General features: G+C 42.0%; 1 protein-coding gene across 1 annotated transcript in view; it reads right to left on the minus strand.

Moving 5' to 3' along the window:
• Positions 1–24,910, minus strand: part of DNAH11 (dynein axonemal heavy chain 11) — a 303,071-nt gene that overhangs the window by 236,977 nt on the left and 41,184 nt on the right. Inside the window, exons 7-14 of the mRNA XM_069088738.1 lie at positions 22,043–22,276; positions 21,254–21,421; positions 13,860–13,976; positions 7,655–7,792; positions 6,975–7,099; positions 5,938–6,133; positions 2,935–3,039; positions 2,202–2,597 (exon numbers count right to left, since the gene is read on the minus strand). Coding sequence (XP_068944839.1) covers positions 2,202–2,597; positions 2,935–3,039; positions 5,938–6,133; positions 6,975–7,099; positions 7,655–7,792; positions 13,860–13,976; positions 21,254–21,421; positions 22,043–22,276 — 1,479 coding nt within the window. The remainder of the gene's footprint in view (positions 1–2,201; positions 2,598–2,934; positions 3,040–5,937; positions 6,134–6,974; positions 7,100–7,654; positions 7,793–13,859; positions 13,977–21,253; positions 21,422–22,042; positions 22,277–24,910) is intronic.

The raw sequence follows: 24,910 nt of genomic DNA on the forward strand, positions 1-24,910 counted from the left end.
ATTGTGTCGAGCTATGCAATTGCATTGGAGACTATTTTCAATGCATTTTAATCAGGGTTCATAAATCTTATGGGTCTAGAGCCCCCAGATTAGTGTTTTGGGAGTGAATCTTTAGATCCTGAAAATTTAACGGAAGAAATTAATTGTAATCCATCATCTGTCCTCCATCGGACAGATTCTTATGCATTCACAGCTGTAGAGGTGTCCTGAAAGTCAATGAAGGCATAATTCAGAGCATCCCTGAAACCAACCAGGAATAAACAATGGTGTGACTTTTGCTAGTTTTTTAAAAGAAAGTAAAACTTAAAAAAAAAAAAACACAGGAAGTTTCTATCGGAAAAGAGTTAAAAATCTGTCCCCAGTTATAACAGATCCATTCAGTAAACGTTAATTAAGCATCCACTCTATTGGGAGCATCCCAATATATACCCCACTCTGTGGGGAGCAGAAGTAGGTGCTACAAAGGTATAAAAAGACAAAAATGAATCGGTTCCTCTCTTCAGGGAGCTTATATTCTACCAGAAAGACACAGTATCTAAACAAATAAGTAAATAAAAGATCATTTGAAGGGGGTGGGGGGTGAATCCTGATGATGAGGGAGATCAGGGAAGGATTCATGTAGGAGGGGACACCTGAGCTAAGCCTTGAAAGAGCCAGGTTTTCTAAGAAGTAGACGTGAGGGGGAAGAGCATATTCTAGGTGTCTGGCCCTGTCCGTGGCCCAAAGGCTTGAAGGAGGGAGATGGCAAAATCCCAGCTCTTTTATAGACTGGGTCCATAGGACAAATCGACATGCTATGCAGATACTTTCTCCAACTTCTTTTCCCTAGCATTCCCTAGGCACGTGCTATTTATTTTTTGCCTTGTTGACAATGGCTAGCCACAAGCTGGAAGGTTCTGTGTGTGTGTACAGAAATCCAGTAAAATGACGGGGAAAAGGCTGAGCCACTTGGAGCTCTTTATAGAGGCACACACATCCCCTTCATTGAAATCATCTGGTACGAGAGTCTAATGACTGCCATTTGAGCCCAGGATCGTGGCACAAAACACCAGCATTTGTCTCTTAAACACGAATCTCATAAGCCACATGACAATTGTTTTGCATTGAAAACGCTAAAGAATTATTTAGAAACCGAATTCTACTAATTGCTCGCTTCTAGACCAAAGTTCAGTGCTGCTCTCCTCAGTATTCCAGCGCGGATAGACAAAAGGAGAAGAAAATGATTCCACTGGGAGTCCTTTGGTCAGCTGGACAGGAGTCCTTTTCCATGACTCTCCTTCAGGAACTCCAGTGGTGATTGTTTTAGATGTTAAAAGGCTAACAAAGGAAAGACATGCCTGCCTCTGGATCATTTTTCATCACTGGAAATAAAGCTCTTTCATCACAGTCCCCTTCTTGAGGCCTCAGTTTCTCTATCTGAAAAACAGGCAGTTGGAGCAGATGATCTCAGAGCTCCCTTTTTTAAATTTTTTTTTTATTTTTTAAGCAACTGAGGTTAAGTAACCTGCTCAAGGTTACACGGCCAGGTGTTTCTGGGTGGGTGCTAAGTGTCTGAGTCCGGATTTGATCCCAGGTCATCTCGACACTGGGGCTTGTGCTCTTACTCACTGTGTCAGAGCTCCCTTCTAACTTGAAATATATGACCCTATAAGCTTTTCTGGGCCTCTATTCCTTCATCTATAAAATAAGGGGGGAGGGAGGATGGGCATAGCTCTTGGCACATAGTAGGCACTTAATAAATCTTGCTGACTGACTGGACTAGAAGAGATCTAAATTATCTTAGTAGTTGATTCATATATGTTTTTGAACTCCAAGAAAGTGCCCCCTCTTCCTACAAGAAAAGCCTTGTGAAACACACACATGCGCACACACCACACACACACACACACACACACACACACACACACACACACACACCCATGATGCCACCCGCCACTGCCAAACAAAATTAACTTGTTACTTATTTCATATCCATTTATGTCTGTGTATACACAGTTTCCCCTGAGAGAATGTAACCTTCTTGGGGACAAGGACTGTTTCATTTTTATTTTGGCATTTCTAGTATAAAAACAGTACCTGCCACAAAGCATGTGAATACTAGATCAAATGAGAAACATCTGTCTGATTGACTTTTTCCTAAAGAAATGAGAAGCAAGCTCAGGAGAAAAAAAACTCCCTTTAATTCCTAGAGCATTGCTTACCTCTACTAAACTGTGTATATGGTGTCCATCTTCTTGGATCAATCTGTATTTCCTAGTGAATATGTCTCCTTTGCCCTCCAAACTAAAAAATGCTTCTTTTCTGTGATCTCTCCTAGAAAAGAGGGTGTGCTCAGTCCAGGTTTTCATGATCTGCTGGATCAGTGTGACATTTTTCTGGGTCTGTTCCACTCTCTGCTGCAGCTCAAAGACATTCGCCTTCACCTTCTCCATGTAGTCCCAGCAGTCAGGTGAATGCCAGGTGAATGATTGCTCTGCCTCCTGGAGCTGGCCATCTATGGCCATTAGCTCTTCTTCAATGAGAGGCTGCTCAACCTCCAGAAGACTCAGTTTCAACTTGTTATAGCACTGAACAAGCAGCTCAAGACTTCTAACATACTGAAAGAAGCAGAAAACAAATGTTAGAGAAAACCACCATGGGAGAAAAGTTGGCAGAGTGAAATGAAAGGCTGGACTTGAAAGACCTGGCTCTGAATCTGGCTTCATAGAGGCAGTGGCTATAAGAAACACGAGAGGAGAGCCTTGGGGATGGACATGGGCAGGTGCAGATGGGTAGGTTGCAGTCCTTATCACTGGAGGGAATGTCCCCACTGAGGATCCAGAGTGGCACACCGTAAAAAGTCCCCAGACACAGCTGCATTCCAACCCAAGCTGTCCCTTTACAGAAACTTGATCATAAGTCATTGGCAGCATGCCAACACCTGAAGACACAAACCTTTAAATAAGTGTTTCTTTTTCCATAGATGGCTAAGGTAGAATCTGGGATGTCTGATTTCTCCAGCATCAGGAGATATTTCACTTCTCTCAATACAGCCACGAGCTAGAATACAGAAATGGAGGGAAAACTCTCTGAAATGTTTCACAGCAAGAGATTTTGTGAGGAGAGGATGGGTCTTTTTCCGTTTATTAAAAAAGAGAAGGGACTTAGAGGATTTTTCTTGGGGTTCTATATCTTAGGGGGTCCCAACATGATACAAAGTCTTCCGTATCTGTATCACACTCTCCTCTACATGACCTAAAGCTGAGGAGACAAAGTCAGCACAGAAAGCAAAGAGTGCTGGGAACAAAAGGTGGTCGCCAAGTTCCAGCTGTGACGTCATTGGAGAACATAAGCTCCTCGAGGGCAGGGGATAGTTCTCTCATTTTTGTCTTTGTATTCTCAGTGCCTAGCAAAGTGCCTGGCAATACAAAAGATGCTTGATAAGAGTTTTTGAATTTAACTTAAATAAACAAACTAGAGGGGCAGGTAGGTGGGGCCCAGTGAATAGAACACCAGCCCTGGAGTTAGGAGGACCTGAGTTCAAATCGGGCCTCAGACACTTAACACTTACTAGCCGTGTGACCTTGGGCAAGTCACTTTACCCCAATTGCCCTGCCTTCCCCTCTCCAAAATGCGAAAATAAATAAACAAACTAGAGCAAATCCTGTGTCTTTCACTGATACCATGCTAGATTGGCAAAGGTAACTAAGGGGCTCCTGGTGAAGAGAGAACTGGGACTGGAGTCAGGAAGATCAAGTTTGAAGCCAGTCTCAGACACTAAGCTGTGTGACCCTGAGCAAGTCCCTTAACTACACTCTGACTCATTTTCCTCATCTGCAAAATAAGATTAACAATGGCACCTACCTCCCAGGATTATTATGAGGATAAAATGAGATAATTGTGAAGTGTTTAACAAAAGTTAAAGGGCTATATAAATGTTAGCTATAGCAATAATTACCATCATAATAATTATCATTATTATAATTCTCACTGGTGAAATGAAGACATTGAACTAAAAGTTCCTACCAGATCTTACATACTCTCCTGGGTAGATAAAGCCCTGTGAGGTGACAGTTCCCTAGATCCTAGATTTTACATACACACACACACACACACACACACACACACACTCTCTCTCTCTCTCTCTCTTTCTCTCTCTGGTATTAGTTGCATCACATCACTGGTTCTGAGAAAGTCATTGCGATCTCAGTGCTCTAGGCAACTCTCTAAGACTGTGAGTTTCAGAGAAGGTTCTGACTTGTACTGGTGAAGGGAGTTTCCCACTCTCAGAGTTTCCTTTAAAATCAATGAAATCCCAAGTCCAAGCCCCATCCCCTAATAGGGGGAGGAAAGCTGCAGCCATAACAATCCTGGGAGGTAAGTGCCACTTCACCGAACAAATACCCTTAATAAAAGGATTTGTTCTTTAAAACTTGGACTCAGTCAAAAGGCTGCACCCAAGGACCTAGGCCACATGTGGCCTCAAAGCTACAGGTTCCCCATCCCTGCTAGATATTGGTTCAAATTCAGTATTTCATACCGTAAATAGATACAGATACACACACATACACACACACATCGAGCCAATGAATGTCAGGTAAGAGATTTTTAAAAGAATTATTAATGCAAGATTCGCTACAGACATTTTAATTTACTTTCATATTTAGTCATTTATCAAAATGAAAAATGAAATGTCTTGGAAAGATAACAAAGAAAAGGCCTATTTTACAATTCAGAGTTGATTATCTTTCCCCACAAAGTGCTTCTCATTCTGACCTCACTGTTTCTCCGTGGGAGAGAAGCTCACCCAGCTTCCCACCTCTGAGCCCCCAGTGCCCTTCCTTGATGCTTCCCTATCCTTCGTCTTTCATGTCTGATCAGTGACCGAGTCCTGCACAACATCTCTCGTGTCGGTCTCCTCCTCTCTCCTCCCAGAGCTGTGGTCCTGGCCAGACCTTCCTTCCCTCTTGCCCAGACTATTGCCATTCCTTCCGAGCAGCTCTTTCCTCCTCTAATCCATGTTTCATGCCTCTGCCAGAACTCTCTTCTTTATGCAAGTACCTGGTCATGTTAAATCCTGTTTGAAAGCCTTTAATAGCTCACTTGTAGCTAAAGTTTAATTGACCACCAACTAAAGTCCAAAATCCTGTGCATGGCATTGAGTGGTCAGAATCTTGTGCCAATCTCCCTTTCTAGCTGTCTCTAATGTCCTGTCTCCATAACCTCTGTGCTACAGCTAAACTGCTCTTCCCAACCCTCCAAACACACACCCTGTGTTTTCCTACCTCCACACCTTTGCTTAGGCTGTTCCTCCTGGAATGCCCTCCATGCTCTGCTTTCCTTGATGAATTTCTAATGTTCCTCTGAAGGTCATCTCCAAGGCCACATCCTTCATGAAGGCTTCCCTGCTCCCTCTGGCCAGAAATGTCCTTACCCCTCAGACCTCAAACACACTTTGCTTACAGGAGTCAGGAAGACCAGAGTTCAAGTGTAGCCTCAGACACTTACTTCATAAATCAATATAGCAGAAATTTTAGTCAGCTAGGTTGCACAGTGGATAGAGTGGTGGACTGCAGTCAGAAAGCCTTGAGTTCAAATCTAATCTCAGATACTTAATTACTGTTATGATCCTGAGTAAGTCATTTACCTTTTGTCTGGCTCAATTTCCTTATCTGCAAAATGAGGGTAATAATAGTGCCTCCTTCCCAGGGTTGTTGTGAGGATAAAATGAGATGATATTTGTTGTGTTTTGCAAACTTTAAAGCAGTATGTAAATGCTAACTTATCACCCATTCATGTCTTATTACCCACAATAAGGATGTCAGCTACGTGATGGCAAATGCCACCTCTTATCTGCGCTTTGTATTTGCCCCAGCACTTAGTGCAGAGCTTTATACTCGCAAGGTATTTATTTGCTTAATTAATGTAAGATATCCTTTTTTAAAAAATCAACCGTACCTTTGGATCAAAATTGACACTAAGGAGACCATGGGTGGCATCGTATTTTATCAATGGCTGGTTCAAATTGAACTCACAGATTTCATCCACTGTACTTCTCCATTCTGCATAGATATAATCTCCAAATTTGTCAAGTAAATTGAGCATTTCTATGTACTTCTGATTTAGTAATACAGCATCAGGTCCTTCCAAGATCCTGTATGGAAATGATTTTAAACCTTTATTTGATAGGGTAAAACAGAATTATTTAATCATTCTATAAACCTTAAAATGTCAAAAACTAGAAAGGGTTCAAAGAAAAAAAAATTACATTGACCAGATGAGACATGTCAGTGTTTCTAAAACTTATGAAACATTTTACTGAGCAAAAAGAAGAAATTTATGTCCCTTTCAGAGCAGAGGTTAAAATCAGAAATAAACAAATGCTTAGGAAAGGAAGATTTTAATTAATTTTTTTTTAAAACTTTCAGCAAGAAGCAGAAGGGAAAAAATAAAATAATCTCACTCGATATGGGAACAGAGAAATTAAGAAATAAGGTGTTAAGATGGTCCTGGAGGATGGGAAGGGAGGGAGCGAAAAAATCAGAAAAGAAGAAGAAAAAGGAAGGAGAAATAAAAAGAAGAACTGATTTTTATAAAGCACTTTCAAGTCTGAAAAGCATATTAACTTCATTTGAGACAATGAGAGAAATCATGTGGAAGAACCCACAGGATTGCTGGACTCAGCCTACACATGGCAGCTAGCTGGCACAGTGGATATGTACTAGACCTGGAGTCAGGAAGACTTGAGTTCAAATCCTGCCTGAGATACATACTAGCTGTGAGATCCTGGGCAAGCCACTTAACCTCCATCACTATAGGGTTTTTGTAAGGAACAAATAAGATAATAAAGTACTTTGCAAAATTAAAGCATTTGTAAATGCCAATTATTCATTTTACTATTAGTCTGAGAACTAATAATAGCTCCCTCACACTCACTGCCACCAGGCTGGCTATGATTATGCTGCCCATTAATCCCTAAAGTAGGAATTTCTTACGGATGCTGAAGATGCACGAAGTTGGACCATAATCCCTCAAGGCGACTCCGTACTTCCTTGGCCCATTTGAGATTTCCTGAGGTAAATGGCATATTCTTGTTGAGAACTGGATTCCCTACTTCAACCTGTATATAGGAAGAGCGAGGGGAGGGGGAAAGTGCAGTGAACTAATGTGACTCAAACATTGTAGGCTGTTCCTCATTCTCTTCTGTTATATACATTAGTGGAAAATACCTTAAATCAGAAGTAAGTACCTTCAGTTCTAGACTATCCCAGGGCATCAGAGTAGAAAGGGGTCTCATAGGCCATCTGATCCAACCCGCAGCTGACTAAATCCCTTCTACAACCTCCCCAACATGTGGTCATCCAGCTTCTGAAGACCTCCATCACTATAGGATCATATGATTGTGATGTGACAGGAGGCTCACTACCTCCCAAAGCAGCCCATGCCATCTACAGTTAGAAAGTGCTCCCTTATATTAAACTTTAGTGTGTCTCTCTGAAAATTCCATTTGTCAAACCTCCTGCTCTTTGAAGAGCCTGAAGATTTAAAAGCCTATGGCTTGAATGGATTATCAGAGGACCCAGGTGCATCATACACCCATCCTCTACATTTGCTTCAGAAAGTTCTTACTTAAAGCTGTGTGACCTTAGGGAAACCCAGGACCTTTAAGACATACCTGCTTCACATGCTCACTGTACAGCTGCTTACACTGGTCCAGCTCCTCATGAAACATCTGCAACAGCTTCTTATAGTAAGGGCTGAAAATGTCCATGACAACTGGTTTCACCAGAAAATTCCCAACTATGAACAAGAGCTATTAAACAAAATCCAAATTAAAGGAAGATCCAGGCTCTGAAACACATCCAAACAATTTCCTGATTTCCCAATAACACTTCGGCACAAGCCCCATCAGAGCTGCCTCACTGCAATCTCCCCCCAAGGTTGACAGAGCCTGGGTTCTGTTTCTCCCCAGCACATCAGCATCCAAATGCAGGGATGAAAACACGGGCAAGATGAAGTCAGATTCAGGGTTTCCTAGAGAATCCTCTCGCTGGGGTTCTGCTGCGTACATGGAAATAGTCTCTCCTCTTACTGGTGTTGAACTTCCTAATGATTTTAAGTTGCCAAGAAAAGTAGTCACTAGGATTCAGAGTTGCCCATGTACTTCCTCTGCCACAACAGAAACAAAAGGCATCAGAGGTGTACCGTGACCTTTGCCAAGGGACTGACCATCCAAAGCCGTGCTGCTTCTACTAAGAGACACGTGTTACACTGTTTGTGGAAACCATGGACAAAGACAGTGTCTGAATTTCCCCAAGTATAAAAAAGCTACGTTCAGAAAGCATCTTGTACCCAATTCCCTAAGAGAAAGAAGTTGTATGTGGATGGATGTGGTATATAAGTTAAAAGAATAAAGGAAAGAAGTGGGGCAGATTCATTTCACTGTGCCCAACCCAATTTGTATATCCTTTATAGCATCTAAGAAGTGGGTACAGAACTACGGCCAGATTCCTGAGTTTGGGCAAGTCATTTCCTTCCTCTTGGTCTTGATCTACTCTTTGTTTTTTAAGCCTTTATTTGGTATTTTGTTTTTCACCCATTACATGTAAAAACAATTTTTAACATTTATTTTTTAAAAATTTGAGTTTCAAATTCTGACCCTTCCTCCCTTCCTAGCCCACCCCCATCAAGAAGGCAGTAGTTCCATATAAGTTATACATGTATAGTCATACAAAACATATTCATAATAGTCATGTTGTAAAAGAAAACAAACAAAAAAACTCAAGAAAAATAAAGTTTAAAAAATTCTGCTTCAATCTGTCTTTAGACACCATCAGTTCTTTCTCTGGGGATAGACAGTACCATAAGTCCTTTAGAGCTGTCTTGGATCATTGTATTGCCAAGAATAATGAAGTCATTCACAGCTGATCATCTCCCAATGTTGCTATTACTTTGTATATAGTACATTTCACTTTGCATCAGCTCTTGCAAGTCTTTCCAAGTTTTTCTGAGAGCATCCTGCTCATCATTTCTTATAGTACAATAGTATTCCATCATAATCACATACCACAACTTGTTCAGCCATTGCCCATTTGACAGGCATCAACTCAACTTCTAATTCTTTACCGCCAGAAAAAAAAAAGCTGCTATAAATATTTTTGTACATATGGGTCCTTTTCCTTATTTTTTTTATAATCTACTTTGTGATACAGATCAAGTAGTGGCATTACTAGGTCAAAGGGTACACATGGTTTTATAACCCTTTGGTCATAATTCCAAATTGCTCTACAGAATGGTTGAATCAATTCACGACTCCACCAACAATGCATTAAAGTCTTGGTTTTCCCATATTCCCCCCAACATTTGTCATTTACCTTTTCTGCTCTATTAGCCAGTCCCATAGGTATGAGGTAGTACCTCAGAATCATTTCAATTTTCATTTCTCCAATCAATAGTGAGTTAGAATATTTATTAATTTTACTACGGCTTTGATTAGTTCATCTGAAAACTGATCATATCCTTTGATCATTTAACAATTGGGGAATGGCTCTTATTTTTATAAATGACTCAGTTCTCCATATGTTTGAGAAATGAAACTTTTATCAGAGAAACTTGCTTCAAATTTTTTTTCACAATTTCTATTGCTAACTGCATTTCCCTCCATCCTATTCCCTTTGTCTTTTTATTCTATTCTGTCTTTCACCTTGTCCCTCCTCAAGAGTAGTTTTCTCTGACTAACCCCTGCCCCTCTCTTCTATCACCTCCTTCTCTTATTCCCTTCCCCTCCTACTTTCCTGTGGGGTAAGATAGATTTTTATTTCCAACTGAGTGCATATATGATTCCCTCTTTGAGCCAGTTCTTATGAGACTAAGGTTTGGTTTACTCGTCTTAAAATGAGGGAGCTGGGTGGGATGTTTTCTGACCTCCCTTCTTGCCTTCACCTTCCATGACTGTGATTTATGCCTTTGTGGGTGACCTGTGCACCAATACAGATCACTACCCTTCAGTTCAGGGAAGTCTTAATGAGGGCTATGTTCAAGACACCGTGTTAAGGGTGGAAGACACAAAGTGAAAAAAAAGTTTCTTCCCTCAAGGAGTTTACAATGGCCCAACTGGCTTCTGAAGTCCCCTCCTGCTCAACACTGATGATTCTATGATTACACAATCCCCTCTCTTGGTTTTCAAGAGTTTCTTGGCCAAAGAGTTCATCACCCTCTGGTCAAGCTGGTGATGAGTCTCTCTAAACTTGGTCAGCCCTGTCAGTGAATGCCAGACATGGAGTCCTAAGACCTCACCAGCTGCCAGAGTTTGGATTCTGCTGGCCCATCCTTCAAGAGCCCAGGACACTGCCTGCCCAGGTCAGAATGAGACTGCAGAGCAGTTAGAGTAAAGGCATGAATACAGCAGGCACTGACAAGGTCTTCACAGCTTTCCCTGGAGCGCAAGGCTCCTGGGAAAGACAAAGCACTGCATGTTTGACTAACAGCTATGAAATCGGAAACCACTCTTCATAGCTGAAGTAGAGACTCTTACTTAAACAAACAAGTGAACTTTGAGATTATAATTATCAACAAACACCAGCTTCCTGAGTTTGCCACTTGTGTTTTTGGTCTCTAGAAACGAGACCCCCAGCAGATGTCCTGGACGGAGAAACAAGGCCTGGGGACTGTAAGCAAGTGTCTATCTCTCAGAGCCTCAGTTTACCTCTGAGGCATTACCTACTTCACAAGGTTGCTGCAAGGAAATCCCTTTGTAAACCTGAAAGTGCTAAAAGCAGATGCGAGTGATCCTCATGATTTTGAATTCGGCAATGATCCTCAAGGTGACCATGAAATGAAATGGCACCAATGGTTCAGACAGAGGGCCACTGTGCGTGCATACTTCACTGACTTTGTAGTACAATATCTACCAAATCATCAAATGCTAGGGCATCAGCGTACTATGAAATGAACATGGCTTGATGGTCAGAAAACTGGGGTTCAGACTCCACTCTGATGCTTCCTACCTGCATGCCCTTGTGACGCTCACCTAACCCCTCCACCAACCACAGTTCATTCATCTGTAAAAGGGAGGTCTTAGGTTAGATGGACTCCCAGGTGCCTCTATGACCCTATGATCTTCTAGAGAAGGAAGCAATTCCAGAGACCATTTCAAGGTCAAGAAACAAGTTAGCAGGAGGTTAAAGGTGAAGACCCAAGCCTCCTGACATCCAACGCCAGTGCTTCTGACCCTACACCATGCTCATGGCACTTGCATCTCTTGGAACTGAGGTGCCATTTTATCTGGGGAATCTAAACTCAGAGTAAGATCGTTCCTGAAAAAGTGGGTGATCCACTTGGCATGTTGTTCTACTAAGGCTGGCATATTTGTTGAGGACATGGAATAATAGGGAGAGGAGGAGGAATGAATGAGGCTTCCCTTTCCTTCCTGGAGTATTTAAAAGTTTGGAGATGAAAAGGCGTAAGGAGAAGGGCTAGACCTGTAATGTGTTTGATATATGGGACTCCTAGATTAGGAGCTCTTCCTCTATGGTCCATGAACTTTTGTTTAAAAAAAAAATCTATCTACACCCAAGTCTTCCCAGCTCCCTAGCCAGGATACCAGACAACACAAAACAGCCAACACAAGGCACTTGAAAAAACCCCAGTCGTTTTTCTGATACTGCCCATCAGCAAAGCTCACTAGAAAAAGAACCAGCCAGGTGTGGCTAGGATGCACAGTGAATAGAGCACCAGCCCTGGAGTCAGGAGGACCTGAGTTCAAATCCAGCCTCAGACATGTAACACAAAAACTAGTCGTTTGACCTTGGGCAAGTCACTTAACCCCAAAATTGCCCTCCAAAAAGCAAAAAAGAAAAGAAAAAGAACCAGCCACTAATCCAAGAAAAGGGGATGCAAGTTAAGATGGAAATGTCCTCAAGCCAATGTGTTTAGCTTTTCCTTGCAACATCAAGCTCAACTGAGGTACAATTACTGTCTGCTGGGAAATGCCTGGTAATCTACTTAAGGCCCCTACTCCCTTGAATGCCATCAGTGATTAACTTTCTCCTCCCAACCATTGTTTGGTAGGGTTTGTTTAGTATTCAAACCTCAAGGTAAACACTTCCTCTAAGAGAACACAAGAAGTGTTTGCTGTAATCATGGAAAAGAACATTTATCACTTGCACTGAGTTTCCAAACATTCACTGAACCTCTGATCACAGGGACAAGCTCTCACTTCCCTGAGGCTTCCCTGAGATGCATGAGGGAGCCCACATCAGAGTGTACAATGTAACTAGTATAAGCTCATTGACCCTTTGAGTCAATGATGCTGCCCCTACTGGGCATGTACTCCAAAGAAGAAATGAGAGAAAGGTCCCCCGCATGCCCAAATAGTCATGGCAGCACCCTTTTGGGTGACAAGGAACCGGGGGTAAAGGAGATGCTCATAGAATGGGCAGTGGCCAAACTGCTTATGAGAGAAGAATAGAAAAGAATATTAGTATGCAGTAAAAAATGGCAAACGTAAGGAATCCAGAAATGGCAAGATTTGTAGGAATCGATGCAGAGCAAAGAAAAGAATAGCACGACTCAAAGCCTTCGATAAAGTGAAGTTTTAAATAAGAATATTAAAAGGGAGCCTGATGTTGATGTAATTGTAATGACTAATACTGGTCCTGAGGAGCAGATGATAAAGCAGATTTCTCTCCTCTTTGTAGAGAGGGAACTCAACCAGCATTTATTAATCACCTAGTATGTGTCAGGCAGAGAAGAGAACAAAAAGCAGGTGAAGAAAATGCCATAATATTTGCTGTTAGTTCCCTGGAAAATTTACTTTACTTCTCTGGGCTTCAGTTTCCCCATCTATAAAATGGAGGACCTTCTAGTTAAATCTATGATACTATAAGCATTCAATTTAATTCAAGAAGCTTTTTATTAAGCACCTAGCCTGCTTCAGGCACTGCCCTCAGTCCATTTTGTTCCAAGATACAAAGAAAAAGCCAGAAGCAGCCCTGGCGCTCCTGGAGTTCACATTGTTACAAGATACACATTCTGTGATGAGTGTTTTTGACACACACAACATTTTGACAATTTCACTCTCCAGTTCTTTGGCATTCTTCCACCATTTAGGTGTCATAACAAATCTACATTTACTTGGTTGCAGAGATCTAGGATACCTTGTATCTCCATCACAATCTGATCCGATCTGTTCCTTGGACTTTAGCACTTCCAAAGTTGGGGAGTGGAACCCCCTCCCCGGGGGCTGTTTATCTTCCCTGCTCGCTTGTCCTCTTGAGGCATGGTCATGCAGTGGCCCCAGATGTCTGGCTGCCTTTTTCCCTCTGACCAGTTTAAAGAAGGCTATGCTTTGGAGTCTTCCAGGCTACCCTTCAAATTGACTTCTAATTTGTGCCAGCTCTGCCTTGCTTCCCTGTTCTCTTTTCCACGAAGTTTTCATATTGTTGAGTTTTTTAAATACTTTCCCTACCCAAGAGATTGATTCCATTTATATACTTTTCCCTCCATTTGGTGCCCAAACTGAGAGGTATGAGACTTCAGGTATGAGACCCCAAAGCTTATGAACAAGAATTAAAAACAAAGAGTAAGAAGAAAGCTCAAATGTCATCCTGGCGAGAGCCTGCAAATGTCTTCAATTAGGGACGTCCTGCTTTTTCTCTGTGGGTCCAGGGTCAGACTAAATTTTAGTTAAAATTGAGTAGGAAGATAAAATAGTGAACTAAAGCAGAGCTCAATGCACAGATGCCCCAAAAGTACGAAGTTTAACCTGGTACCTGACAGAGTGAACCCTGTTGATTGGATTGGATTACTGGATGCTTCTTTTGGCTCTTCCCTCAACAATCACAGTAACTTTGGGTGATCATTTGGACGTCAGTACTAACCTTAAATGCTGATTCTAAGCCTGAACAATCAAGGAAACCTGCACAAAGCACAGTGCCAATCCTTCTGTCGAAGTCCAGAATTTTAGCCTTGAACTCAACATAATCCTCTTCAAATTCCTGGAAGATGGAAATTTACATGTGAAGTTGGGTATGAAACATCAGCAAGCACATGGGTTTCAACTTATTCCTTTTATTTTTTTGATATCACCATTCCAATTAAAATAGCCACTGTGTCTACATACTAATGATCATTCCTGAAATCTGCACGTCACTGTGAGATTTACGAAGTGATTCATGTAAATTCTCTTCCCATTCCTACAATCACCTGGTGGGTAGGCTCTATTATCATCACCCCCATTTTATAGATGAAAAATGAGGCTCAGAGAGATTGAGCCAGGGTCTGGGACAGACTCTGAATACACATCATTCTGACTCCTAAGTCTATAGGTACTCCATTCTTCCACATAGCTTCTCATGATTTAATTACTTTTTATTGTTGGCCTTTTGGAGGGCAATCGTGGTTAAGTAACTTGCCCAAGGTTACACGGCGAGGTTTTTTTTTGTGTGGGTGTTAAGTGTCTGTGGCCAGAACCAAACCCGGGTCCTCCCGACTCCGGGGCCGGAGCTTTACTCACTGCGCCACGTAGCTGCCCCATGATTTAATTTATTGGTCAGTCAACAAGCATGTATTGAGGACCAACTGTGTGCTAGATATCATGCTGGGTCTTGGAGATAGGAAGACAAATATGAAACAGTTCCTGCCCTCAGGGAGCTTCCATAAGCACACACGTGCACACACACATATGATTACATTATACAAAAATGCATACTATATGATCTGAACTTGTGATTTTGTTGGTGTCAGAAGTTCAAAATGTGACAGCTTCCTCTGCCTATGCAGACCACCCCCTTCATACACAATTGAAATCTTAGAGCGTTTCCCAAGACTTTACTGTAAGCTACTTACTGAAGGTCACACTTGCCTCTGGCACGTGTCAGAGATGGTATTGACACAGAACTTCTCAACCACTACCCCATGATACCTCTGCCTTACAAGAATTATTGCTCCATTGTACAGAAGGAGTTGGGCTTCAGAGAGGCTCTCCAAGATGGCAGGCTGGGGTACAATCTCAGGTCTCCCAGTTCCAAAGCCAGAGTTCTTTTCACTAATCTGCCTAGGGCCATAATGATGGGAAAGAGTCCAATGGGCAGAACATATTCTGGGTCCCAGCTTAGAAGAGAGCTAAAAAAAGGTGGTCCCATGGCCTAGGCGATGAGGCAGCTCTGTCCTCAGATGGACCATCCATCACCTTATAGCTCACGGGCCCACAACCTGCCTCTAACCCAGGCAGGCAAATGTACCCAAAGGCCACATTCCCCACCAGCTCTTACCCTCTGCCCAAATATGGCATGAGACAAGTAACTAGATCATGCATTAAAGAAAACCTTTAACAATCACAAAATCCTTTTTCTATCGACAACTGTATTCTCATAGCTATTAGAAAAACGAACATCTCTCCTACATTGGTATTTCTAAGTTTAAATAGTTTTTATTTAGAACATACATCCTACAAAAATAGGTAGATTTTTTTTAATCTAAGGGTGAATCCTAAAATTCAGACTCACCTAGATAATTCACCATTACTGATCAATTCACTCAAAAACTCCGTTCCAAGACTCTAGAACTCACAGAGGTGGGTGTTCCCTCTAACAACACAGATTGCAACCCCTCTGCAAAGCAGTTGGCAGTTTAATAGTGCATATCACCCTGCAGCCAAGCTGATGGAGAACCTGTGTGAACGTCACCAGGTCCACATTTAAAGCCGTGGTTTGGGGGCATCGTACCAATCTTGGCACAACCTGCTGGTACTTATACTCTGCTAGCATTCAGCTGAACAAATTCCTTCAAGACTCATCTCAAATCCCAGCTTCTTCAGGAGGCTCTTTCTGGCCTCTTCCCCCAGCCCCTACTTCCTTCCCCTCTGAAGATACTTCCCATTTACATTGTGTGTATGTGTGTGCATCTGTGCTTTATATATGTAATTCTCAAGACACATGTGAGTGTATATGTATATATTTACATGTACATGTGTATTATAAGTATGTACTGTTAGGTGGGCAGGAGATAGAGTGCCCGGCCTGGAGTCAGGAAGACTCATCTTCCTGAGTTCCAATCTGGCCTCAGACACCTACTAGCTGTGGGAACCGGGCAAGTCACTTCACCCTGCTTGCCTCTGTTTCCTCATCTGTAACATGAACTGGAAAAGGAAATGGCAAACCACTCCAGTATCTTTGCCAAGAAAACCCTAAGTGGGGTCACAAAGAGTCAGACGTGACTGAAAAGCAATGGAACAACAGCATATCTTGAATGTACACAGTTGTTTACGTGGCATCCTCCCCTCCCCCCCAAGAGCAGGTGAGCTCCTTGGGGGGCACCGATCATATCTGTGACTTTCTCTGTATCCCCAGTGTTCAGCACCTTACCAGGCATATCAAAAGCACTTAATAAATGCATGTTTACTGACAAACACATATTAATTATGCACCCAAGTACTATGTTCAATGTAGGGGATATAGAAACCAAAAATGAAATCTTTTCTGCCCTCCAGGAGCTTCTGATACAGAGCCTTGAAGGAACAAAGGGTTCTACTACTATGCCCTTTTAGGACTAAAACTTCAAAAATAGAGGGGACCCCAAGCTACAACCCAAGGTTGCCCTCCCCATGGGATGGCCTTTTTGCAGAAACCACTATGAACACAGTGTGTGGTACATAATAGGTGCTTAATAAATACTTAGTGACTGACTGATTTTACCCAATCCATGAATCAACAATCAAGCATTATGAAGCACCTACCGTATGCCAGAACACCTGCTCTAGTCCCTGCTCCTTGAGGAGCTTCCATGACATTGAGGGAGACAAAATACACACAGCTTAATGCTCATGCAGACTGTGAGAAGTGCCCCCCACATAGAATTCTGATTTCCAATGACCTGGATGCCCACAGCAGAAAGGACTGGTGCCAGGGTTTGTTTGATTTATATTTAGCATCAAGGAAGAAGTCTCCATTTCCCCCAAATCAGCACGAACGTCATTCCTTTTCATTCACATGCCACTAGCTCTTTGAAAACAGGCCTCCCCCAACAAGTTTGAACATGTCTAATGTATCTCTTCTCTCTATGTCCTCACGCAAGACTTGTCGACCCGAGATCCTGGAACATTCTTAAAAGGCCTGAGTAAATACTCAGCTTGGGAGGAAAGGGCTGTTTGGCTTTGTTGATACCATCTATCCTGGAGTCTTGGTTTTTTTTAGTACAAGGAGAAAATTTCATATTCCAAAAAGGAAACACCACAAACGGGGGATCCTCAGCATTATAGATTCATGAGAAATCAGTGGGCAAATGTCCTCATGAGTATTTTTTGTTCAACAAAATGAAATGCTGACTCTTTCCATTAGATTACGAGCTCCTTGAGGACAGGGATGCCATTTGCCTCTTTTTGCATTTTTGGCACTTAAGCACAGTACCTGTCATACTATAGAACATTAAGAAATATTGATTAATTGATTGAATACCCTGTTGTGAAAGAACTGCTGCGTGTCTTTCTCTTGCTTCACGTGGGAGACAGATAGGTTAGAGAGTTGACTAGCACTTTCAAGAGGCATCCAAGAAAAGCAGTCCTTGATAAGTGGCTGCAAAGATGTATTAAATGGACCCAAATACCAAAAGCTCCAACCTAATGATAATGCAGTGGTTCCTGAAGTAATTTTCACTTTTGGGGCTAGTACACTTGGGAGTTTCCCCCTTCCCAGTGGTGAGGCAGGAGACATGGGAGCACTGAAATAAAGGGTGTCAAAACAAGAGAGAGGGGATCCTGAAGCTAAAGGGCACAAGCACTTATTTTCAGGAATAAATCTAAAAGGGTTTCTCCTTGGCAAAGTACTGTTCCCTTTCCTTACTTTCTAGCATTTCCAGAATCAACTGAGATCAGTGAATATAAAGAACTTTGTAAACCTCAGCCTTTAGTACTGCCAGTTGCTGTGGAGGGCACCATCAGTCTTCCAGTCACTATGGTCCATAACTTCAGATTCATCTTTGACTCTTATCTCTCCCTCATTCCTCTTATTCAATTAGTTGCCAAGATTGAACAATTCTGTAGATAACCCTTCTCTTCATTCACATAGCCACCACCCTAGTTCAAGATGGTCTCACCTCTGGCCCAGATTACTCCACAAGCTTCCTTATTGGTCTGCCTTTCTCTAGTCTCTCCCCTCTCTAATCATCTACCACATAGTCTGACCTGTCACTCTTCAGTTCAAAAATCCTCAGCTCCTCCCTAGTGCCTTGGGGCAAATTCCTCAGCTTAGCATTGAAAGTCTTTCACATATTCATAGGACCCACTTTCTTGGAAGAGACCCCTTCAAGTCATATTATGTTCAACTGAACTAAATACTAATTTAGAGACATCCAGTAAGAATTTGGAACCATCAACAATGTGGTGGAATCTCATCATCTCTATCTCTTTCCTTCACTTATGTGCTGATCAAGATGGGATCTGCTATAAATATCAAGTGCAAAAGCCTGCCAGTTCCTTCCATCATATGCCTATTTTCCCACCTCAGCAAAATCTTTACAAGAATAAGTTACAAATACTTTGAGATGTGTGTGTGTGTGTGTATAGGTGTTTACTGATATTTTCATGATTGCCTTTCTTTTCAGTAATGTTAATATCAGTGATTCCTACCCTCCTCCCCAGACATTTGGTCCCCTCCCCTACTTCAAATATCTTGAGAAACCTCACAGCACTATTCTACAGAGAAGACAGAGAGCCACCACAGCTGTCACATTTCAATCAGCTGAGACCTGGGACGACAGACAAGTCTGCTGAGTGGAGTGCCTGGCATAGGCTGGAATTGCTGCAGAATGTAAACACGAAGGAAAGACATCATTTGTCTTGGTACCTCTCTTGGTCCTTTCCCTATCAGTCCATTAGGGGAAAAAAATTGAAGTTAAACCAAGAGTGACTATTTCATTCAATATTAATCACAACATGGGAACCTGAAAGCTCTTTCCAGGAACCAGCCTGAGAAAATTCCTCCATTCTGTAAATGGCCCAGAAAAGTTCTAAATAAGGGACCACTCAGTAATTCTAGGCCTGTGAGTGATGGACAAGCTTTTTTTTTTTTTACAAATATTACCAAGACAAAAGTTTCAAACCTATTAATCATCTGAGGTTAGACAAGCTTGGGGTTTGGAAAAGAGAACAGCATTTCCACCAAACACTGCCTTAATTATGCTTCTCATGAAGGAGGGAGGAAGCCTGGGAGAGTAGACGGGGAGCTGTCCTCAGCACCAAGGTGGGGTCAAATCCCACTGCTGGCACATCCTGACTGTGTGATCCTGGGCAGGTCACCTCATTTCTCAGTGCCCCAAGTACCTCTCAAGACTTTAAATTCAGAACCACTTCTAACCTCTGTTTGGTAGCAAGTTTCCTCCCTAAGAATTACTCATCTCAATGAAATTCTAGGTCTGGACTGTCCCACCCACCTACCCCCTAAAAGTATCATATAGTATTATAGATGTAAAGGGGAATAGTGGATAAAAATTGGGCTTACTGAGAGGTCCCTATACCCTTGAAATCATCTCTATATCCCTATGGTGAATCAAGGAAAAACTCAAAAAGACTCGTGTCCTTTTGCATTCACTGAGGCTGTGTGGCCTCTCTTTCTTCTTGATGTTCCCTCCATATCTATATTCTCATGGGGTCGAGTTTGCTGATGGGAAAACCTGGGGTCAAGGTGTGGCTCTGTGGAATCCTGAGCTAGACAGTGACCTCTCCAAGTCTCAGGATGAAAAATAATCAGAATAGCCGGCATCATTGTTGTTCCCTTGGGTCTGACTGTGATCTCATTTGAGGTTTTCTTGGCAGACGCTAGATTTCCTTCTCCAGCTCATTTTACGGGTGAGGAAACTGAGGTAAACTGGGCTAAGTGACTTGTTCAAGGTCACACAGCTAATGTCTGTGGCTAGCTTTGAACGCAGGTCTTCCTGACTCCAGGCCCAGAACTCTGCAGCTGCCCAGTAGCGAGCATTAGTGCAGGCTTGAGGGTTTGCAAAGAGATTTACAAATGTCATCTCACTTTACTAGGAGGAGATGTACATAATGGAGAGGGGACTGGTCTCAAAGTGAAGGAGATCTGAGTTCACATCTACCTGTGACCAACAGGCACTGCTTAACCCCTTGGTATCTCCAGGCAGCTCCCTAGGATGATCAGTTGCAGAAAGTGTGTCACATCAAGACAGCCAGCATATCGTAAGTCCAGGCCAAAGATGAGATACAAACAAGGATATTTGCATTAACCAAGCTTACAGGGATATTGGGAGAATAAAATGAAACAATATGTGCAGAAACTACATTAATTTGTATAAAACATACAAAGCTATACATCTCATTGTTATTGTGATGATACATTTTAAATGTTAGGGAAAATGTGTGAAATTGAGGATTGCTCGATTCAAAATAAAAAGGAAAGTGATAAAATGAAGAAGAGACATAATCTTAATGAGGAAAAAGGTTGGATGCTCACTTTTCTTCCTCAGTACTTAATTGGACCTCGGCAAACAACTGATAACAAGGAGCTATTTTTAACCCAGTGCTGTGGGGATTCTTACAGGTAAATCCCAAGAGACCCAGATGCTGGAAGATGTGTAAGATTAGAAGAGGCTAAAAAATCGACAGCTCCCATGACTTCCCTTTAGGAAAAGGAATCAATGACAAGTCTGTTTTTCTTCCCTCTCTCCATGAAAAAAAGGGAGGAGGGAGGGGGAAAAAGAAATTTAAGAAGTCATTCACCCAACTGCAAAAACCATGACTTGAAAGTCAGAGGGCAAACTTCTTAAAGGAGAAAAAGGATGCTTGATCCAGGGCAAAGGGGGCTCAAGTGATTCATGAGAAGAATGGAAAACAAAAAGAATGGGCAATACTGGCACCCAGTCAGGTAAGAAAGGAAGTAAGGAAGGCAGAAAGGCAGACAAAGAAAAGAGAGAAATTGAAAGAGGAAGGAAGGAAGGAAGAGAGAGGGAGAGAGAGAACGCTAAACAAAGAGCTAGGAGATATTGTATCCAATCCTGGCTTTTGCCATCAAACTTGGGCAAGTCACTAAACCTGAGGCCTCACTTGGTTTTTTTCCCTATAGAATATAAACTCCTTTAGAACAGGACTCTCCTTCATTTTTGTCTTGATAGACCCAACACTTGGCATACAGCAGGTGCACAATAAAAGCTTGTTGACTGATCAGTTTCCTCAGAAGCTGAACTTGAGGTTGGTCTCTAATACCCCTTTCTCAGATCTTATACTCCAAGATTTGATAGAATGTGACTCAGAAAACATTATTACCATGTTGTTGTAATCCCATGGGTCGTAAGTTCTCTGTTGAAAAAGCTTACAGATCTCTACAAATTCTGCACTCATTTCACAGATCTCATCATTCAGAACCGTCCCCTTGGTGCCACCAAACTCAAGTCTTTCCAGCTTCTCCAGTTCCAGCATTGTAGAAAATACGTCCTTTGTAATAAACAAATAAATAAATAACATTGTAAAGATTCAAACAAACTGCTCATCCAATGCTTATTTCCAACATTTAATCAGACTCTTTAAAAACCCACATTTCTGTATACACATAAAAAATGAAAATAAAGATTTTATTATAGAGAAGTCACTAGAAAACAGTCTAAACTTGTCACAGGCAGGATCCTGGGTTTTCCCCACTCAGGGGTGAGTTTTCTATCCTTTAGGTACATTTCCTCTCTAATCAAGTGAGATAACCCATGGATGTCATTGTAAACCTTAAAATCCAATTTTTCAGAGCACCAGATACATTCCATTTCAAGATTTTATTTAAAGACTAGCTTTCATTACATATGGATTTCCATCTGTATGCAATGTAATATTTACAGAATAATTTTAAAAATATGGAAACCAAAGAAAATCTAGGAAGACCTGAGGAGATGGTCTCTGTTAGTGTTTGTGCAGGGGAACTCTCCTTATAATCTTCTGAATCACTCAGAATCAATTTCTCACTCACCCCATGGATGACAGTACCTGTTGGTTCTAAGGCATTGAAAAGTACATTGATTTGCACTCCAGGCCTATAATCTGCAGGGAGGATGAAGCAACAGACAATACCTCTAGTTTCGTCAAACGGTCAACAAACTTGTCAAATCTCCAAAACACCATGTGGGACCGGAAATCCCACGGCTTGATCTCCTGGCGTTTGGTGAAATACTTTGCCAATCTCTCCCTGTAGCTGAAGAAAGTATTTTTAAAAGTCTTTAGGATGCTTATGGCCACTTGGACCCGTTCCAAGGATTCTTCAACTTCTCCTTTCAAAAGTTCATCCTGGGAAAGGTAGCTGACTGCCTAAGAGGCAATGAGAGAAACACGGCGGTCAGAAATACACAAACAACTTTTCACTGGCTTCACTGTGCAGTTGAGGTTATCACAATTTGTTTGAAAGTGACATACGCTCACATCAGCCCTAAATATCAATCTATCCTTTGGAAAGGTTTTTAAAGGAATGATGCAGGGCAGGGAATGGAAGGGAAAAAATCATAATTGATGCAATCAGCAATAAATAATTCAGCTCATAAACACTTATTGGGTACCTACAATGTGCTAGGCCCTGTGCAAGGCACTAAGCAGCTAATGTTGTCTTCCAAATAAGTGATGTCTTCAGACTGATAAAGATTGCGCATAACCCAATACAAAATAATTCCAAGAGGGAGATAACACTAACAACTGAGTGGATCAGGAATTGACCCCTGAACCAAGGATGCTAGAAATTCTAGAGATGAGGAAGGAGTGAGTTACAGGCACAAAGGACAACGAATGCAAAGGCATGGGGGAACAGCAAGTAAGCCAGTTTGGCAGAAACATTGTGTAGACGAAGGCAAGTAATGCAGAGTCAGCTTGGGAAGCCAGGCTGCTCCCAGATGACAAAGGGCAGATCCAGACTCTAGACACATGAGATAGCCACAGTCTGCAGAGGCTCCCACAGAAGTGGGAGAGGGAATGTACAAGGAACTAATATGTCCATTTGATGGAAAGAGTGTATGAGGGGAAAAGTGTGAATTCAGAGGAGAAGAGGAGGAGGCCTTTAAAGGTTAGGTTGAAGATTCTGCATTTGATCGTAGAGACAGTAGGTTTTTAAGTGGAGGGGAAACACCTGGGTTATGTTTGTTACTGAGAGAAAGATTAATTTAATAGCTATGTGGGGCATAGATGGGAAAAAGGGAGATCCCAGAAGCAGGAAGACCAATTAAGGAGCTATTACAATAGCCCAGGGGAAAGGTAACTGGGACCTGAACTAGGGTGGTAGCTAGAAAAATAATGGAGGGAGAAGCCAGACTTGGCATTTGCCTGAGCACTGGGGGCAGGGATGGGGATGAGCCAAGGGTTATTCCCAGGAGGCAAAACTAAACACCTGGAAGGACGTAACTTTTGGAAGAGGTAAAATCTAGTGAAAGAAACACATTTGTACAAACTACCCAAAAATTATTTTATGGAGCTAGAAAAAATAATAACAAAATTCATCTGGAAGAAGAAAAAGGTCCAGAATATCGAGGGAATTAATGAAAAGAAATGCTAGGGAAGGTGACCTATCCAGACCATATTTTAAACTGTATTGTAAAGCAGCGGTCATCAAAACCACTTGGTACTGGCTGAGAAATAGAGCAGTGGATCAGTGGAATAGAGTAGGTACTTAAGACACAGTAGGCAATGACTATAGGAATCTACTGTTTGATAAACCCAAAGACTCCAGTTTCTGGCATAAGAACTCACTATGGGAGAAAAACTGCTGAGAAAACTGGAAAATAGTATGGCCGAAACCGGGCATAGATCACTATCTTACACTATAATACCAAAATAAAGTTTAAATGGGTTCACCATCTAGATATAAAGGCTGATACTGTAAACTATCTGGGAGAGCAAGGAAGTTTGCCTGTCAGATCTATGGAGAAGGGAAGAATTTATGACCAAACAAGAGATAGAGAACATTACAAAACACAAAATGGATAATTTTGATTGCATTAAGTTAAAAAAATTTCTATAAAGCCAATGTAACCAAGATTAAGAGAGAAGCAGAAAACTCCAAATGGTGTCATGGAGAGTTGGACATGACTGAAAAACGACTGAACACCACCGAGCTCCACCGGGCTGGATGTGTGGGGAGACTGCTCCACAGGAAACCCACTCACTGTTGGGTGAGAGCCCAAATGGTGCAACAGTTATTAGTGTGAAAAGAAACTCATCCAAGATGTAATGAAGCTCAGTTATGCATAGACTGTGGGGAAACTGTTGAAGCCGTATTGACCTAGAATGAACCACTTGGAGAAAGGCAACTCTACAGGAAAAGACCTTGAAAAGAGTGTGCCATGTAAGCACTGCTGTTGTACGCAACACGGGTCTCAGCAAACAGAAAAAAGCCAAGTTCTCTGGCTAACTTTTAAGATTCTCCTCCTTCCACGGAGTGGCCACAAAGTGAACTTGGCCGATCTGCCTTTTCACTTGTTAAATCAGCTTAGGTAAAAGCCCTTAAAAATCTCATCTGAATTGACTCTGGTACTGCCCCCACATCCCCAACCCAGCTGAGAGAGAGCAGTCTCAGGAAACTGAGTTTTAATGGGAGGAAAGAAGAGAAAGAAAGGGGAGACAGAGAAGCACCTGAGGACACTGCATAAGCCTCCCTAATTACCCTTATACAGGCCCCCTCAGACCCAGCTACTCTGGGGCACTGCACACAGTAGGCATGTAATCAGCGTTCAACAAGTATTTACTTAATAGACCGCCCTCTTGAATCTACTCCCCAGCCATGCCAAGGGCCTCCAGTGTTTAATTTACTCACACACTAGTTCAAAGTTGTGACTTAATTGATTGCTGCTTAGAAAGTAGTGAGACATCTCAATGGAGAGTGTAATGGAATCCATTTGAGTGGGACATATTAGTAATTAGTTGAAAGGATTTCCTTCCACCCCAATTTATGTGTCCTATTAT

The sequence above is a fragment of the Petaurus breviceps genome, unplaced genomic scaffold (assembly GCF_028583685.1).
Source record: "Petaurus breviceps papuanus isolate PSGF00001 unplaced genomic scaffold, PetGlider_PUasm1.0 185, whole genome shotgun sequence".
NCBI lineage: Eukaryota > Metazoa > Chordata > Mammalia > Diprotodontia > Petauridae > Petaurus > Petaurus breviceps.